Source organism: Papio anubis, chromosome X (genome assembly GCF_008728515.1).
Source record: "Papio anubis isolate 15944 chromosome X, Panubis1.0, whole genome shotgun sequence".
NCBI lineage: Eukaryota > Metazoa > Chordata > Mammalia > Primates > Cercopithecidae > Papio > Papio anubis.
In genome coordinates this window covers 45,285,874-45,305,761 of record NC_044996.1, presented here as the reverse complement: position 1 = coordinate 45,305,761, position 19,888 = coordinate 45,285,874, and the positions used below count along the sequence as shown (strand labels likewise).

The window sequence follows — 19,888 nt, the reverse complement described above, 5'->3', positions numbered from 1 at the left end:
GGCTGCAGTGTTCATAATAGAATTGAATGTAAAAACTACTTAGGAAGTTGTTGTCATTCACTCACTTATCCATCCATCCATCCATCCATCCATCCATCCATCCATCCATCCAACCACTTATTCCAACAAGCATATAGGTATTTGAAAACCTAGGCATGACATAATGAGAGTTTAGTAGCAAGAAGAGAAGGAAAGAATATAAGAGGAATTGCAAAGGAAATAAGAGATAATCTCAAAATTTTAAACTTCAGATTATTATAAGTGTGGTGTCACTGATGGAACCATAGAAGTTGTGGAAACCCAGAAGTTGGGATGAACAGCTGTTCTGGCTGTATTGAAGACTAGTTATTAGCATAGCACCTTCATAAACCATAAGCAGGACTGTTACACATGATTCCTAAAATTCAAGTAGAAAAAGAAGTTATATAAAAAGGAAGGAGTTAAGGGATAAAATGGGGATTAGACTATATGCAACTAGATTTCTGCCCAATCTGAGATTCCATGAGTTGAGGAAAGGTTTTTCCCAGCTGATGATATTACCACACAATTTAGAGGGCACCTCGTCCAATCTCCCACCCATTGCTTTGATGACATTTGCAATAAGTGGTCATCCATCTTCTTCTTGAACTCTTCCAGGGATTATGAGCTCATAACCTCCCTTGGTAGCTCTGTTACATTTTCAGACTGCTTTGGTAGGAAGTCCTTCACTAAGTAGAGTGGAAATCTGTATTATTCTGTCCCCTAAGCTTACCACAATACAATCATAATACTTTTTTTCACATGCAAATCCCTCAGGGGGTTAAAAGTACTGATTATGGTGAGACAAGTCTCTTCTTATGATACATTTCATGCACCTGGGTCATATCCACTCTACAAGGGGTCAAATTTCCAAGTCCAAAGCCATCTGATTCCATGACTCACCCTTAGATCCAGGAGGGCCTTGTTGTCCCGGTAATCCATCCTTGCCTTTATCTCCAGGAAGCCCACGGGGTCCAGGCAGTCCTGGTAACCCAATTCCCGGGAGGCCAGGTGGACCAGGATGGCCTTTTTCACCAGGAAGTCCAGGTAACCCCTTTTCACCTGGGAAGCCCTGCCCACCATCACCCTAGACAACACATAAAAAAAAGAATGAAAATTCAACTCAGAGATTTATCTGGACAGTCCTCTGACTACAAGAAAGAGGTAGCCAGTGTGACCAATGCTTTGTGTTTTGTTAAAATTCTCTATCATCATCATAGTTTATCAATCAGTCTCCTTTGACTTTAGTTAGTGGATATGAATCTTGTCTCCTCTGGATGATCTAACAACGCAAAAGTTTCTGGATAGGGGTGAGGAGACAGGGCAAGAAATGAGCAGGATAATAACAACCCTAGAGATCACAGAAAGTGGCTAGATTACTTGAGGAGAAAAGTTGCTGAGAAGCTGAAGTATTTTTAAGTCATATGGTCAGGTGTTACTAGCATTTATCAAATGAGACAATGATCCATTCTGAGAAAATGACTCCCACTTTACATAAAGGAAAATCAAAAAGCAAAAAGTTTCAGTGGCAGAGGCGGGACAAGGTACTCTAGACTCTGTTCTTCCCTGTTTCATGGTCCAGTGGCCATCAGACCCCCCAACAAAGTCAGGTGTAAAGATCTGTAGAGCTAATCACCCAGGAACGATCAACTTACCGGAAGTCCTGGCAGACCTGGTAGACCTGGTACTCCATCGTTGCCTGGTTTTCCTATTACACCAGGGAAGCCCTGGGAGCCAGAATCACCCCGATCCCCTGGCATTCCTGAGATTGTACTGAGAATTGGTTCCCCCTTCTTTCCTTTGGGTCCTGAAGGACCCGGAGACCCAACTAAGCCCTGACAAAGAGAGAAGAGGGAGGAGTCAGAAGGTGCAGACTTCATAGAATTCTGGCACTTAGCATTATGACTTAGAGCAGAACCTTGGCACTGTTATAGACACTGATTATGTTGTCATCTTGAATAACAGTTGCCCATTTATTTCTGCACCTTTTGTAAATTTTGAAATCTTTGAAGATGGAAACCTCACCTTAATTCCTATTTTATCTTCATGGGCCAGCACATTGCTAGGCAAAGGTAAACAATGTTGTGGAAGGAAGAAAGTGGGGAAAGAGAGAAGGGAAAATCGGTAGGTTAAAGCAGAAAGGACTTTAAGAGACTCTATAGTTAGACTTCCTGTTGTAGATCAAAACCCCAAAACTTTGTTTTAATCCCACCTCTCTTGTATGCACTTTAGAAAAGTAATTGGGGGGATTGAAGGGCACTGGAAAGATTCCATTGCATCCTCAGGGTCAAAGTTTGGCAAGACTTACTGGAGCCCCTGCTGGGCCCTGTGCACCCCCAGAGCCTCGATCTCCTCTGGCTCCTTTAAGGCCTGGAAGGCCTATGAGACCCCGTGGACCAGGTGGGCCTGGTTCCCCGGGTGGTCCAGTGTTGGGAACACCACCGTCACAAGCACAGAAACCTGAGTCTCCTGGGAGAAAAAGACAACATAGAATGAAGTGGGTCATTTTTTTTTCTAAGAAGAATGAAGAATTGATAGTGGTTATTTGTGACTTGAACAACTCCATGGAGGCAATCTGAAGGCTTGCAGAGAACACACTCAAATAAACTTGGTTCACTCTCCAGCAGCGTATGTCTGTGTTAGTGGTTCAGATTTTGTTAGTCAGGGACGAGGCTCAGCCATCAGTAAGTCTAAAGTATAGCCGTAGTTGAGAACCACTGACCTATACTAACCAGCGGAGAGTCTGGAATTCAAGCCGCTCAAAGATTTTTTTTTTTTTTACGAAAATGTCTTTTCACCTGACTTCTGTACACATGACACAAATGTGTACATATTTTTGTACACGTTGAGACAAATGCCAAATAAATAATGATAGGGATTTCAACAAAGCACCTTTGAAGAGGTATCAAGGAGTCACTAGCACTATGGTCCAACTCCCTATATCTTCCGTGCTTATTGTCTGGAAAATGAGAATTGGTGCCAACATCGGTGACCCTGAATTTCCTAAGATTCTGAAGGGCCCCTTCTTACTTTTAGAAAACTGATGATTCCTAAAACTCTTAAGAGAATAGTCTGTTCTTCAGATTAGTATTTCTTGAATGTGATCCTGCATCAGTCACCTGTGATGGTTGCTTATAAGGCAGCTTGCTGGGCCCTATCTCAGTCCTAATCACTCAGTCTCAGGAGGCCAGACCAAATAATCTAATTTTTAATAACCTCCCCTGGGTGATTCTCATGTATAATGAAGTTTGAGAATCCCTATCACTATTCCATACTTAGAGAAAATCTTTCAGCTCCATGGAAATACAGAATGGGGAGCATCAGAAATGTCCCTTTTTTAGGACTGTGAATGGTATCAAGAAATACACCAGCTTTGTAGTGAGTTAGGTAAGGGCCAAAATTAACATCTAAGTTAATTTAATGCCCTTTTCCATCAAATAGTTTGCCTGGGACCTGAATAGTAGAGAATAAGCTTTCAGGCATTTCTTAACCAGCCTCTATATACTTAGGTAATGACATTTTATGACAGAGCAATGAGAAAGGAGAGGAGTAAGTTAGAACTTCTCTGATTGAGCCTGAGGAAAGCAGTTCATTCCTAGAGATCTTGAATTACTGAACCCTAGGCCATCCCAAAACCCCTCTCCCATCATTAGTTTCACTTCTTCCTCCACCCTGGCCTAGGCCACAACCATAATGAATTGACTTATTGAGCATCTTCCCCTCACAGTAAGTGACAGAAGGGGGAAATGACCCAAAGGCAGCTGCGGTCATTGATCGGTTCTCCAACACCAGTGGGGGCTAGGGTTGTTTTCCTGGAGCCAGTTGGGTTTTTCAGAGTCCCAGGTCTTGACCTGTTCAGAGCACTTTGCTTAAGGCTGAAGGTAATAAGTGACTTACATCCTTGGTCTTGCAAACTGGGAGGGGTAGCAGCATGCACTGGTTAACAGCCTGGGCTGCAGGTAGAGGAGAAAGAAAAAGAAGCCTGCGAACAACTTGGTCCTGTGTGACCTCCATTGCTAGCCTCAGTCTTAGAGACCCAAATATAGCACTTCTAACAATCCTAAAATCAAAGCCCCAAACAAGATCCACAATTGCTTCTGTTTAGGTTCCCCAGGCTGTTGGTTTTCTCATTCCCCATAAAGCGTTCTCTAAGGAGTTTGGAGGACCAAGAAACTCAAGGGGATAAAATCACCTTTTATTCCTTTGAGGCCTGGGTTTCCTTTTGGACCTTGTTCTCCTCGGAGACCAGGGAACCCTGGCTCTTTGTTGTGTAGAGTTTCGGCCTCAAATTCTGGACCTTTGGGTAAAAAAACAGATAAAGGATTAGCAACTTGTATAAGCCTGATGACTTCCCTGACTCACCACAGCAGCTCAATCACCAAGGCCCAAGTCCTTGAGGCTCAACAACCACAGCAGAGACAAAAAAATAAAATTCAAGACCGGGACCCCAAATCTGCAGCAAGGAGTCAACAGGACCTCTGTTGGTTCAATTCACTCTACTAATATTTATGGAATGTCCATTATGTTCCAGGCACTGTACTAGACAGCGGGGTTAGAGGAATGAACAAGGTAGCTTCTAAAACTCAGCAGTACCAATGTCTACCCCAGAAACCTCCCTTAGGACAAAAGAGGAAAGAGGTGCAAGCTGCAGTGGATATGGGCTTTAAGGTACAAAGAAACATTCTGGGCAGCATTTCCAGCTTTTCTCTCAGAATCTAGAATCTCACACTCAAGTAGGAGATCTAAGAAGGACAAGCCCTGTGTAGGCTTTTAGCAGCCACCTCAAGGGTCCAGGCTTGGCTTCTTTTTTTCTCAGTCTCTCAGCCCACCCCATTGGAGCCTTGTGGACCAGGGCAAGCTCAAAATAACCAATGCTGCTTCTTTAGGAGCTGAAAAAACAGACTTAAAGGCTGAGAACAGTGAAAGATGGAGTGGGAATGGGTACAAAACTTGGAAGGCATTAGGCCCTAGTTTGCTTGTTCCTTGATGGAGAACACTCTGCTGTTATCAATAACTGGTAGAGGCAGGGATCTGACTCAGGGACGATGGGGCCTTCATGGCTGCCCCTCTGCAATTATCATGTATCCTGGCTTAGCCGTTTCACCTGTGAGATGCCCCCTCAAAAATCATGACTGTTCTCCAGTCTGGATCACATCTGAGTCTTGAGACCAAAAGAGAAATGAGTAACTTACCAGGTGGGCCTGGTGGACCTGGTGGGCCTGGCAAACCATCTCTGCCAGGGAGGCCAGCTGCTCCAATTGTGGTACGGCCTGGGTTTCCTTGGTCCCCCTTCAGCCCTGGAAATCCCTGAGGCCCTAGGGCTCCTAGGACACCTGGAAAAATAAGCCCACACACAAATGCTCATTATATCACCCCACTCTCTGGAGTATTCCTATCTGTGGCATACGTTGGAAACAAATCCAAGGAAGAATTTAGGGAAGCATTTGCCCTTCTCTTGCATCAGAGTTAGAAGGATCCTTAGGGATCAATTAGCCTAATCTCTTGGGAAACTGAGACCCAAAGAAGAGAGGAAACATGATCAGGGGCCCAGCATTTCTCAGTGGCAAACTTGAGAAGAAAATCTGGGTCTCTAGCCTTTCACTTCTTGATTTTTTCCCAACTTGGTGCTGGGGCCAGCTGTACCATTTCCAGGTGACTGCTTTAAAACCATAGGTATCCTCACAGCAGCCCATCTCCAAGGAATTTAGAAACTGGTGACTTTAAAAGTAAAAGTTGAGCTTTATATCTGGGGCATCACTGCATCCCAGACTCTGGCATGCCTTTTTCCACATGTCACTATAGAATGACATATGGATGTGATTAGTTCAAGAGTGTTACCCACAGGATCCTGGGACCATTCAGTACCTGGCTGAATCCTACAGCAAGGTTCTGGGTATAAATCTTCATCTGGGCTTTTGCTAGTCCCTCTTGGCAAGCATCAACTGGGATGGCATATCCACAGGAGGGTGACACAGCTCCAGCAACTCAACCCAGGACCCCTCTTGTTGCTGCAAACCTCAGTGACAGTCTAGGATTGCCTGTCCAGCTATGATACATTATTTAAGCCAAAAACAAAAGCTGCTCACCCAGCCCCCACATACGTTAGCTTTGGGCTGGCAGTCGGGAACCTACTGACTATAAGAACCTACCTCTTCTTTGACTTCGGCTAGGTGTGTGCCCCAACCCAGAGGTACAGAAGGGAATGCTAGGAACCACAGTGTATAGAGGACTGATCTGCGCAGGAGATGGGTTAGTTTTTTTTTTTTTTTTTTTTTTTTTACCTGATAATGCTGGCAAGCCAGGGACACCAGACGGGCCATGCAGGCCCTGGATGCCTTCATCTCCTTTAAGGCCTGGGAGGCCAGGTACACCAGGGTCTCCAGGATTACCTGGCATTGTAATGAAAGACAGCAGTAAATAAAGGCAGAGGAGGCCCACAGATGTTACAAAATGCCCAAGAAGAGGTGCAGGGAGCTGTCCTGGCATTAGAAGTACCTTTCTTGCCCTTTCCAAGTCTCTCATGCTAATGGCCTCACATGATAATTGGTCTTCTGGAGCCAAGGGGCCTTCTGGAGCCAACATTAGTGTATTAAGAATTGGTCTGGCCTCGGCCTGCCTTTCATGGTAAGCTCTGGTAAGTACTTCTTCTTCTACCACTAATCTGCTGTAATGCCTAAAATGTCTACCATTTGGATTAAGATGTTGAAGTCCACTATTTATGTTACACATATATGTTTCCTGTGAGTGGCACACAGGAAGCCACTGTCAAATATTAATACCAAACCAGGCATGGGCCTTAGAGGATGAGAGGAGAGAGATAAGTGGGAAGACCCATGGAAGAGTAACTACAGTAGAAGCCTTTGGTCAAACAAGAAGTAGCTGGAGATACTGGGCATCTCAATATTTGGAGAAGGTAAAGGGAAGAGTTGGGCACACACAATAACTAGGACAAGGAGAGATGAAGACAGATTTTCTAAGCATCATACTCTTGAGGGCTCTCAGCCACTTGCTCCGCTAACCAAAGGTACTTTTCCACTTCCTATGAAATTGTCAAGCTCAAGCATGCATAGAATCACCTACATGAGGCCCTGAGTATTCCATAGTATCAAACTGAAGTCAGCCCAGCTGGGGGGTGGTTATCCATCCTTCCCAAAGCATCGCCAAGAGAACCATTTTCACCAAATTCAGGCCCAGGCAGACCCAAATCCTAGGCTTAGTGGACTCAACACAGAAACAGGATGCTAGGCTCGGCTTCTCTGCCCAAGAGATTGGAGTTAGCTTTATTACCCAAGTTCAGGAGCCATGAGGGGCTCTTGGGTGTGTCAAGTTTAGCAACAATCGAGTAACTAAGTATCCTTTAATAATTACCGGGGATATAGGATTTAACTTCCTGTCTTTATTTTCTACTCAAATTAATGAGAAGTTGCACCTGAGATCACAGCACCATCTATATCGATGAAAACATCTGGGCCTGGCAGGCCAATGTCACCCTTTTCACCCTGCAAAGATTAAGTACATTAAACACAAATGTTTCCATGTCCTTATTACCCAAGATCTATGTGCCATTAAAGCCCATCGCTAGGAAAATGAAAGGTTCTTCCTTCTATAACCCTGGATTTTCAGGGTCAACTAGTCCATAGGTTAATTTCAAAGTCCCATAAATTTAAGATGAAGGTGACACAAAGCAGGCCAGAGGCCTAACATTCAGTTGCAAACCTGTCAAGGACAGGGGATCCCAATTTTATTTTGCAACTCTACTCAAGGACAGTCTGCTCTGGGCCTTGACTGTACCTAAGTAGTGCTAAGGAGAGAACAGAGTTTTAACTTCTTTCCACTCTTAACAGGCCTGGGCCTCTACTACCATCACAACCCTTGTTAGTGGATGATGTCTGGCAGAGGAAATTAAAGGAGTTCTAATACTCCCCAAAGACAGACTTAGGTACCAAAAACACATACAGTGGCATATCCAGGGTGTGATGGTGGCAGTTATATGCCCCAGGTGTAGGCAAAAAGGGGATGCATTGTCTGTAGAGAATTTAAAACAATAATAAAACCAACAGTTGGCAATTCTAAGCAATATGAATAAAATTTTCCTCATCTGTGGAATGGACTTGCTGTCACCAGCCCCTGCCCCTTAGTTTACCACCGATCAAGTAGTATCTAAGAAATGCTCATTAGCAGCTTTGTGTATTCAAAGTAGGTTACATGCATTTCTTGAGAAAAAATTGAAACTTAAAAGGTCAAAATATTAAAAATACTTCATCTTATATACAGACATTTGTGGTAATTCACCCTTCTACCTACCAACCCTGGATTTTTCACTTCCCAACTTTACCTCAATTCCTTGGAATCCATTAAGCCCAGGAAATCCCAGGGTCCCTTTCTTGCCCTGTGACAGAAACATAGTTACCACTAAGTTGAAAGTATGGGAGCATTAGAGGGTCTGGTCTTTGGATTAAGCCAGGGCAAATGGCACAAGGATCTTGGATGACATTGCAGGGTATGTGTGGCTTCTATCTGACTCTGGAAGCTGTAAAATCTCCCAGAAGACAATATGGCAGTAAGTAGCCAATTTACATATTAGGAGGTACAAGGGCCACAAGGCTAGACACGGATACAAGCAGGCTGGCCTTGCTAGTCCCTGATAGCATGCCAAAGATGTATGACCACAGCATGGAATGGCAAGGCACTGAACTTGACACTGGATACCCATGTTCTTGAGTGAAAAGAAAAGAGGACAGTGGCTAAGATTATACCAAAAAAAAGGGAGATGAACAATTTGCATTATAAGTAATGTCTCCCTTTGGCCATGTTAAGTAAAGCAAGGGGGACTTTTAATTGGGATTTTATACACGAAGGCTTTAATGATATTAACCAAAATACCTGTTGCCCTGGAGGGCCTTGGACTCCTTCTGAACCCATGGGACCCTGTAAAGAAAATAGTTACACCTTAGAAAAATCAATAGGCTACCTAGAAAAAGCCACTAGACTTATATAACAAAGTTGTACAGCTGAGTTCAGGATTTAGCAGCTCCTAAAATCAGGTAAGCGAATGTTCCTAGACCTGGCTTAATGACTTTTTTTTTTTTTTTTTTTTTGAGACAGAGTCTCACTCTGTTCCCCAGGCTGGAGTGCAGTGGTACAATCTTGGTTCACTGCAACCTCCGCCTCCAGGGTTCAAGCAATTCTCCTGCCTCAGCCCCCTGAGTAGCTGGGACTATAGGCATGCGTCACCACGCTTGGCTAATTTTTGTATTTTCAGTAGAGACAGGGTTTCACCATGTTGGCCAGGCTGGTCTCAAACTCCTGACCTCAAGTCATCCACCCATCTCGGCCTCCCAAAGTGCTGGGATTACAGACGTGAGCCACCGCGCCTGGCCTAATGACTTCTTTCTAAGCACTAATCCATCAGGCTAAATAGCCACATGGAGCATTTTTAAAGAGCCAAATAAATGGAAACAGTTTAAGTAGTAGGTGGAATTTGATAGAAGGGCTGGGTGGTATTATACTTAGTCTGCATTCGTTCCAAGTCAGGAGATCTTTAAATAGATTATGGGAGGGCCTCGTCTTCCACCTCAAATGCATTCTTTGTTGGTGATTATATGTATTTTCAAGACAAGGGAGGGGGAAAAGTAGAGAAAGAAATGGCAGGGTAATGGATAAATATGGCTAAATACTCAAAGGACTCTTACTTAATAAACTTCATAGTCAACTTAACAACACAATTTCTCTAAAATGTTACTTCTTTGAGGCTAAGCTTGGCCCGCTGCTTTTAGCTCAAGACCTAAGTGCCCGAAGCTAGGAATCAGAGAGGCTAATAGTTATTTTTCCATTTCAAATGAGATTATTATTGGAAGCTGTTGACTCCAAACATCACTCACTATGTTCTAGAACTTTCCAGGCTTGTTTCTGTCCTATAAAGGTTGCACTTGGCCCTCTTTCTTCCATTCCTGTGCCACTTCTGTGCTCAATTCCCTCAGAATAGAATGGAATGAAAGCAAGGCAACACTCATATCATTCTTTAGCCCAGAAGACAATGACACATGACAGCAAGGAGATAAATAGCCTGAGGAGCCACCTAGAGTAGAGGGTGCCTCTTTCCTTTTCAAGAGAGTGATTCAATCAAGGGAATGGGGCTAAGAGAGAAGGAGGTCTTAGGAACCTGCCATTGGGTTGAGGAGAAACGAGAAGCTTAGGTGGCAATTAAGTTGCAAAACATGAAGAAGCAAACAGGAAAGAAAATGGACAAGGTGACTTGACAGACCCAGGCAAGTAATATTCCAGGTTCGTACCCTAGGTCCTGGCAAACCAGGGATTCCCTTTTCTCCCTTTTCTCCAGTAGTTCCAAGGCCCTAAATGAAAAAAGAAACCACAAGTTATAATGTTTGTTTTCTCATTGGTCTCCTGGCTTCATCCAAACAAGGGGGCTATTTTAATTAAGCTCCATTCTCCCCTTAGGGAGGCTCACCATGCTGTCTCTTGTCACTGCCTGAGAAGCACGTAAGTTCTGAATATGAATTGGACCATTCATTCAAGGTCCCCCTTTGGTTCTAGAAGTAATGCCCCCCACCCCACCTACAACACTGTTCCATATATTTATAGTATCATAGGCTAACAGCATAGAAATGATTAAATATCTAACCTTGCTGATTTTACAGATGAGGAAACCAATATCTGGATGAGTTAAAATTGAATGAGAAAGCCAGATCTTGTGTTTTTCATTCCGGGAACCTTTCCTTTAGAACAGGCTGCCTTCTATCATTTAGGAACTTGATTATTTGACCTACAAATGGAGGATTATGCAAATTCTTGGGGGTTGATACTAGGGGGAAGAGCAAGAGCTTTTCCCCTTTGGTGACATAATGAGCACAACATTGTTTTCAGTGGGAAGAAGCATTTCTATCTAGGCATGGTCTGAAACCCTACAGCTCCTGTACTGGGACTATAGGGCTCTTGCCTGGCCCTAGAGATAGTCCAAAGGGGACTGTGAGATGGTCTCCAATCCCTCTTGCCCTGCTCATCGGAGGTGAGGATTTGTAGCCATGAATATGACTTGGAGATTCTCTAGGGAAAAGCAGGAACTCCAAGAAGCAGAGTGAGTAAGAAAGAACTTCCTCCCCTCTGGGTCCAAGGCAAATGTCTGGGCCCCCAAGATACAGAAGAGTTCATTACTAAAGTGGACAAAGTTTTTCACAGAAAACTTAAATGAGGCCACTGTGCTGTTGTTCAAAATTGTACTTTTTGGAGCACAGATTTAGCAAACAACATTTTGGCTTATTGTGAAAGTAAAGGAGGCAATGAAGGAAAGACACTAAATGTTGTGGAACATCTGTTGTCCCTTTAATGTGACCTGGCTCACCTGCTCAAATCCTATTTGTAGCTTTTTCTTCCTTTTACATACATACTCAGTGCGCTCCCATGAGTACTGAAAGCTGGTTGAGCACCCCTTGGCTTTCTGGGCCCAGGGTTTTTCATTTTTGTTTCCTTTTGGCTAGTCATGTTTTTGTTTTTTTAATGTGGGTTGTTTTCATTGTCTTTTTATTGGGAGGAGAGAGTGTGTGTGTGTAGGATCCAATTCAAAGCAGGCTTTGGTCCCGTACTTACCTGTTCTCTTTTCTGCATTTATATAACTGTGCATCAAATAGCTCAGCCTTCATGCTACATTAAACTTCTAATGTGAAAGGCTCGTGGGTTAAACTGAATGCAAACTTATTTAAAATATTAGTTTTTCTGCATCAAACCAAGGCATGCTGCGACTTGGTGGAATGTCTGTCGGCTTCTGAGGTCAAACACTTCAAGAAGACTTCTCTCACCTGTCCATGAAATCTGTGGCGGCCCGTGCTGCCCCAAACTCTTAAAGTGCAAAGATTGGTTGCATATGAAAGTTTTGTAAGCATGAGGCCTATATTACACTCTCTTTTATCTTTCTCCAAGGCCCATTACTACAGTCTGAACACATACAAGGTGGTCCAGTAAATACTTGTTGAACTGAATGGAATAATGACCTAGAGAACAAGACTATTGCAAAGGGTGAAGGAAAGAATGTTCAGGAACCATCTTGTGCCCCCATCTGTCTTGCCCTCAGTTATAAATATAAGGGGGCCTTGTACTACTTCTCCAGAAAGCAGAAGAGTCTTGCTTTCTCAGAGGGCCTGAGAGCTTGTGCTATAGTGTGAACAAAAATAAATATGTTTAACAAATGTAAAAAGGAAAAAAAAGACAAATTTGTGTGTGGGGGTTAGAGCCAACAAAAGATAAATAGCTTGGCAAGACACTGGCTGTGCTGTAGGTTCAACTTGTCTCCAAGAATAGGGAGGCACTGTACAGGGACCCTGCTGAACAAGCTGTTCTAGCAAGATGCCCTGGGACTGGCCCCGTCACAGTCAGTCCTCCTCATGAGTAATCTTGCAAATGCTGCTCCCACACTCCTACTTACCCATGGCCTGGAAAGCCTCACTGGAGCTAGCTTAACTGTTTCCAGGCCTGCTCTCCTGGGCTCCGGATTCCTGATGCTTTTTGGTTCTGAGGAGGCTCAATTGAAGAACCCCACCTACCTAGTAGTTACTCCTACTCAATAGTTACCTCAGGATTTGCCAGTTTCTTCTCTTATCCCTCCCCTCATCTATTCCATTTTTGCCTTCCCCTGTGTTTGCTAGTCCCTTGGACAGAGGGCACATGGATATACAATTCTCTCTGACGACCTCCATGGAAAGACCTGTGGCCTACAAGTGTGAGCGTGTTGCTCGAGACAATGGGATAAAATGTGTGAGGTGAGGACTGAGCCAGAAAATCAGGGATGTTTGGTCACTGCAGAGGGGCCAAGAGAAAGAAGGTGAGGGGCAAATCTCTCAGGTTGGGCACTTCGTCTCTTACAAAGATTTGGACTCATATAGGAAGAAAACAAATAGTTAAAAGGAACATTTTGGATTCCACAGAGATTTCTGTCTTCAGTGCTGCCTTGTTTCTCAGTAAGTGTGGATAATTGAAAGCTGATGTGAAGGCTTTGGATTTGAGAAGCACATTTCCTCTGAAAGGTCCAGAGTATCACAAATACAATACCACATTTCTCCTCATAACTTTTCTGTCATAAGGCATTCATATAAATTACCTATGAATGTTCCCATTAAACAGATAGAGATATTAGGACTGTGAAGGAGTTACCTGATTTGGCCAAGGTCACACTTTGAATCTGTGCCAAAGTGGGCTGCGAATTCTGGTTTCTTAATTCCCACCCTATGAAAACATGCTGTTCTATGTAAAGGGGTTATTTTCCAGCTTTGATGTCTTTACAATCAACTGGGGTTTCTATTTTTCCACCCACACTCTGAAACACTGGAAATACTGAGCTTGAAATGGTACTGCAATTTATCATCCTGCATTGTCGTCAGTCTCTTTCTTTTACAGGACTAAAGGGAATGGGTTGAAATTGCAGCAGGGGAAATACTCTGGGTTCGGATGTGGAAGGGAAGGGGAGGGAGGCAGTGTGAGCCAGTGAAGCCAGTAACACCGGAGGAGATCATAAAATCCTTTGTAGAGATTTAGAGACAAAAAACCCACCACGCCTGGGATTAGAACAAACTGGACTGTAGGGGGCAGTATGGTATGGGGAAAAAGCCATCAAATTGGCTAGAATTCAAGAAAGCTGAATTTGAATCTCAGCTCTGCTAATAACTAGATGCGTGATTCTGGACAAATCTCTTCATCCGTTGAGGCTGTAGTTTCCTCATCAGTATAAGGGAGATAAGCCTGGCTCACCTTGCTTACCTCACAGGGACAATGCCAGGTGGCTAGAATCTATGTGAAATGCTCTACAAAGAAGGTGAAAACCTTATTCCCAAACTCACTTGCAAAGTACTTTATATCTGTACTGTCCAATAGAAATATAATGTGAGCAACTATGTTATTTTCATTTTCCTAGTAGCCACATTAAAAAAGCAAAGTAAACAGAGATTCATTTAAATGATACATTTTACTTAAACAAATATATAATAAATATTGTCATTTTAACATCAAAGTAAAAAATCTTATTGAGATATTCTAGATTTCTTTTCATACTATGTTTTTGAGATCTGGTGTGTAATTTACACTTACAGTACATCTGATTTCAGATCAGCCACATTTCAAGGGCTCAGTAGCCACACATGGCTGGTGGTTATCTTATTGAACAGGACAGCCTTATATTTTTTAAAGAAACTTTGCATACATTATTAGTTGTGTCTTAAAAGAGTAGATATATGCATGTTCTCACTCACATGTGGAAACTAAAAAAGTTTATCTCATGGAGGTAGAAAGTAAAATGAATGATACCAGAGGCTGGGAAGGGTGTGAGAGTGGGGTGGGGGGAGAGATGGAGAGAGGTTGGTTAATGGGTGCAAACATACAGTTAGACAGAATGAATAAGTTCTAGTGTTCGATAGTGGAGTAGGGGGACTATAGTTAACAACAATGTACTGTATATTTCAAAGTAGCCAGAAGAGAGATTTAAAATGTCCCCAACACATAGAAATGATAAATGGTGTGGTCATGGATATCCTAAATACCCTGACTTCACCATTACACAGTCTGTGCGTGTAACAAAATATCACACGCACCCTATAAATATGTAGAAATATTTTCTACCAATAAAAAATATAAATATGACCATTGTCAAATTACAGATATAAAGAGAGGTTCAGTGACTTGCCAAAGTTCCAGAGCAGGGGCTGGGTCTAAAGTTTGGGTGTTCTGTCTCCAACACTAGGGTTCTCTTCCTTTCTGGTTCATTAGATACAGAGGTGATTAAAATCAAGTGCACTGAACAGATGATTCTCCATGTCCCTTTTATTTCTATGGAGTAATAAGAATCATCATGGAAGGAACCTGTGCCACTGGCTCCACTGGCTCTGCTTTCTGGCCACCCAGAGAGACCCAAACTATTTCAAAGTACTGTAGGGAGGGAATGGAATCATCTATCCCCATTGGCCCAGCAAGGACAGGCAGGCCTAGTCATCTTTGATTCATCTATTTTCCACCTGATCTCTATTCCCAATCCATGAAAATCTTGTCAGCTCTTTCAAAACATATCTTGTGATTTCAAAGACACATTAAACAAATGTAATGCATTGTTCTTGTCTGGCTTTTCATTCAAACAAGGCAACTGTAAAAAAATATATATACCTATAAGACAATCAAAAATTTGAATTCTGCCTTGTTAACTGATATTAATCGCTGATCACAAATTACTGATGATGATACTGTCACTATGTCTTAAAAAGCCCTTACCTTTTAAATATTCAGAGGTATTTGTGATGAAATGATATGTCTATTATTTGCTTTAGATTGGCCATAAGTTGCTAATTATTGAAACTCTGTGATGGGTACACGAGGGATCATTATGACATTCTCTCTGCTTTTGTAAATGTTTGAAATGTTCCCTAATAACAAGTTTGAACATTTTTACATTTTGAATCTATCCACTTATTTCCAAGTCCATTGCTGTCACTATAGTCCAAGTCACCACTACTATCTCTTGCCTGGACTACTGCCATACCCTCTGTGTTTGCTCTTCCACCCTTCCCATTCCCTCTCCCCTTCCTCCCACAGCCACAGTGATCTTAAAAATACAAGTCAGAGCCTTTGAATGGCTTCCCATTACATTAAAAATAAAAAACTGCATTGACCTATGAAGGTAGCGAAGATCTGGTTCTGACTTCTCTGTCTGGAATTATTGGCCTTGCTAACTCTGTTCCACTTGCTCACCTTCTTACTGTTCCTCAAAAGTACTGAGGCTTTCTTAACCTCAAGGTCTTCGCACTTACGGTTCCCTCAGCCTTAAACCCTCTTTCTGATCTTCACAAGACGTGCTCCCTCATAATATGCAGGCCTTACCTCATACATCACTTCCTCAGAAAGGCCCTTCTTGACTGCTCTGTCCCAAGTAGACCACCCTGTTCCCCATCCACACTTCATCACTTTACCCTTCTTTCATCTTTTATATATCGCCAGTATATGAACTTGTTATAGATTTATCTGTTTGCTGGTTTCTTGTTTGTTTTTTCCCTCACTCCTCCATTAGAATGTAATCTCAAGGACAGGGACTTTTACTTAGTTACCGTTGTAACCTCCAAGTCCAGCAGAATGCCTGGCACATAGGGACCCTCTAAAGGTAACTGATGAGTTTAAGAATCTAAGCTAGAAAGGCAGATATGAAAGTGAAGGTAGGATTACTAAGATTAGCTACCATTAACTGAATAATAAGTGCTAGACATGTAGTAAGCCCTTTTCATGCATATTATCTCATTTAATCCTCATAACCACCCTAACATTCTCCCCTTTTTTGTAGGTTAGGAAACTGAGGCTCAGAAAAATTAAGAAACTTGTCCAGGTTCACATAGTTAGAAACTGGCAAAATCAGAAGTCAGGCCTAGGTCTGTTTTAACTATAGAGCTTGAGCTAATAACCTCTAAGTTACACAGCCTCATGGAGAACCATGCTTACGTCTCCATGTGTTTAAGAAACAAGAACATCTCCTTAAATGCCTTCTAATAATAAAGATGGTGGCATTCTCTACAATATCCATGGGAAGAGGTCTTTCTGTTAGCCTTCTATTGCTACAGCTTTTGTCCAATCAGACCCTTGAATACATGTTGATCAAATAGAGAGACTTACCGGGAAGCCTGGAGGGCCACTTATGCCTGGAAAACCCTTAGGCCCTGGTTCACCCTGGAAAATCAGCCAAAGGTTAGTAAGTAGCATCAGGAAGCAGCGAACACACAGGAGGATGGCTCTCTGTAAGTACTTGGACTGAGGAGTGGGGAACCAATGAGGTATCAAGATTAGGGCAGCAGAGAGTGGTGCAGATTCCCCAGGCTCCCTAACTAGTAGCTGTACCAGGATGTCTTAGTTCATGGAGCTCTTTGCTGTGGGAGAAGGATTATGGACCATAACTGTCTAAAACAGAATGTCAAATACTGAGGCTAATTGGGAGACAGAAAGGATGATTGTCTGTTTTCTTTCTAGTGGAAGAAGCTATTCAGTACAATTTCCTATAGAAAATTATAGGCAGCAGAGAAATCCATAGTCTTGGGAAAAGGGTAACAATTACAATTTGGATAGAGACACATAACAATTTGATCTGTCATTCTTTGATATGTGAATTTATCTATACGTGCCATGGAAAAGCTCCTTAAGTTTTGGGAATGATTGAGGAAGCAGACAATCTCTTTCATGCTGCCAGACCATTCCCAAATCAACAACTAGTTCCTATAAACCCGGAGGGGCTTGGAGTTGTTGCTTCCACAAAGACAAATTTAAAGAAAGGAGACTAAACACATTTCCCTGCCTAGGCCCCTTGGCCATGGGAACAGAATCACAAAGCTTAAAGGAACCCTGGCAGGAAATGCAAGTTACTGGAAGATCTCTGCACACCTTAACAGTACACAACCATTCAATTACAACCATGTAGGCAGTATACAGTGACTCATATAAAAATACAGATCATAAAATATTTCAGTTAAACAAGTCTATAGCGTAAGCCTTGGTAGTTCAAATCAGGTAAATTAGGGCATCTCTTGTCACCACTTGGTGACAGTATATCCTATTTTCAGGGTCAAGTTTTAAGAGCAAATAACTTCTTTAAAAAGATAATTTAAGAGCAACAATTCATACCCTATGTGTTCTGTCACAGTACTTTGGGGACACCATAAGTATTGAGAGGGTTGGGAGTTAGGAGGAAAAACACAACTATTTAATGTTTAAGTTATTCAGCATTTCAAAAATTGAATCTGCAACACTAAAACAGAGAAAATAGCGCTTAAATGAATACTCAGATGTCCAGGTACACTCCTACCTACACACCAAGAAACATACTCCGTCTTTTAAGAAAGCTTTTCATAAGGGTCAAAACAAAGAAGCCTTTTTACTCTCACTTCTAAACAAAAATCCATTACCCAGAACCCTCTATTCTTCCAGTATTGTCTGGTTATTAAAGTTCTTATAATTATAGGAAAAAGTTTATTAATTTTTCCTATTCTCAAATGTTCACTACCTTGGATCCTTTCTTCCCTTTGGGGAATCCCATGAATTCCAGCTCTCCAGTAGATGGTGGAGGTCCTGCTGGGCCAGGGAGGCCAACATCCCCCTGTAAGATCAAATGGAACATTAAGCAAAGTGAAAATCACACCGACCATTTTTCTAGAGGGAGGGGTTATCCTCTGGATGTAACTCACAAATAAACTGTCTCTTACTTTGGCCTCTTCACCCTCATGCCAATGAGGAAACAAAACTCTCATTGCCAAAGGGTGAGAAGAATTATAAGCCTGACCAATGAATTTCATACCAGCACTGCAGAGGGAAGAGCAAGACGGATAGAAGGAAACTTTAAGTTCATGGTTGGTATGAAAGGATGTTTAGAAGAGAGTAAAAAAGGAATCAGAACAAGGTGAATGACTACCTCTTGGCAACAATGACCCGACTCTAAGTGTTCTAATCCTTGCGAAGAGCACAAGCAGAGGCAATGACGTCCACGTTAGAACATTGGAGGCAAGAGTTGTTCCTTCAGAAGGCAGTACAATTGTGAGAGAAGGGTGGGAATGGCAAGTTCTCAGCCTCGCTTGAGGCTCTGAAATCACAATGCAATTTGTAAAGAGAGAAATGAGAGAAGGAGGGAAATAAAAGAGAATGGTGAAAGAGAAGTTAAAGAAGAGAGATAGAGGAGAGAGAGAGAGACAGAGAGAGAGAGAAGGACGAAAAGGAAAAGGAGGAGGAAGTGGAGGACGGTGAGGAGGAGAAAGGGTAGAGAGAAGAGGGGAATCAGAGACAAGGAAAGAGAAGGGAACAGAATACACAAAACACCAAGGAAAGACCCAGATGGAAGGAAGAGAAAGAATCTATTTCAAGGGAATATGTTTGTAAGACATACACCTTTCACAGGTAGGAAGCAGGGGAATAACAATATCTTGAAGGGAAAAGGACCACAATAGCCCATGTGTGGCATGTATACATGCAGCCCTCAAGAGATCCCACCAGAGGATCTAAATGCTCATTTCCCAAGGCGAAAAAACAAATCCTCTTACACAAGCAGGCACATGTGTGTAATCAGACACATTTCTTGCAGCATATGGAATGCAGATTGTATTTTTTAAAAGCTATTTACCTTGACTCCTTTCTCTCCTTGAAAACCTAGCCCCATATTCCCCTAGGGAATAGGGATACAGGGAGGAAAAACAAAATCAATTACTAAATAAGCTCTGGGAACTTAAATTGGAATGCAATCTTTTTTACCAGAAAGTAGGGTTAACCAAACCAGTATCTCTCTGGGAAATCCAGAGTACTTAGGAGTAGGAAGCAAAATTCCCCAAGACAAAGTATACTTACATCAGGACCAGGAGGACCAGGAGGCCCTGGAGGACCCTAGATTTTTTTAAAAATCAGAAAAATAAGAAAGAAAAGAGTTAGCACTTGTTAGTTTCTGTCAAAAGAATTGTTGAGAGCCACTCCCCAGTAACTTAGTCCTCTTTCCTGCTTTGGCATAGTAGATTATAACTGTCTTTCCTGTGGTTCCCTGTTATCTACTTTGAAATCCCCCAAATTGACCTGGTAATCCCATTAATGCTAAGGTAGTGAAGACTTCATGTGTCATTCCTCCCAACAGGCCAGAAATTTTAAAATGATGACCTTTGGTGAAACTAAGCCAAAGTACTGAGTAGTGGGATTTCTTGCACTGGAGAGAACAATCTGGGGACACAGCTTTCCTAGAACCACATAGATGACTGGCTATGCTCTTCCTCTACCAGTGATGATAAACAGGTTTTGTGTCAGAAAAATAGGTAGGTAGGTAGAGCTGCCCAAGATGCAGTGTTAGGAAGGAATCTGAAGCTTCTTCAGTGTTCAG

At 42.4% G+C, this 19,888-nt stretch overlaps 1 protein-coding gene across 5 annotated transcripts in view; it reads right to left on the bottom strand.

Moving 5' to 3' along the window:
* The window catches only part of COL4A6 (collagen type IV alpha 6 chain), a 292,729-nt gene that overhangs the window by 30,784 nt on the left and 242,057 nt on the right, over positions 1–19,888 (bottom strand). For all 5 annotated transcript variants that reach the window (XM_021932516.2, XM_003918122.4, XM_009198091.3 and 2 more), the window contains exons 10-23: positions 19,372–19,407; positions 19,151–19,192; positions 18,044–18,136; positions 16,666–16,719; positions 10,311–10,370; positions 8,902–8,946; positions 8,354–8,407; positions 7,448–7,517; positions 6,300–6,407; positions 5,211–5,351; positions 4,211–4,315; positions 2,327–2,487; positions 1,674–1,853; positions 922–1,105 (exon numbers count right to left, since the gene is read on the bottom strand). In XM_021932516.2, coding sequence (XP_021788208.2) covers positions 922–1,105; positions 1,674–1,853; positions 2,327–2,487; positions 4,211–4,315; positions 5,211–5,351; positions 6,300–6,407; positions 7,448–7,517; positions 8,354–8,407; positions 8,902–8,946; positions 10,311–10,370; positions 16,666–16,719; positions 18,044–18,136; positions 19,151–19,192; positions 19,372–19,407 — 1,333 coding nt within the window. The remainder of the gene's footprint in view (positions 1–921; positions 1,106–1,673; positions 1,854–2,326; positions 2,488–4,210; positions 4,316–5,210; positions 5,352–6,299; positions 6,408–7,447; positions 7,518–8,353; positions 8,408–8,901; positions 8,947–10,310; positions 10,371–16,665; positions 16,720–18,043; positions 18,137–19,150; positions 19,193–19,371; positions 19,408–19,888) is intronic.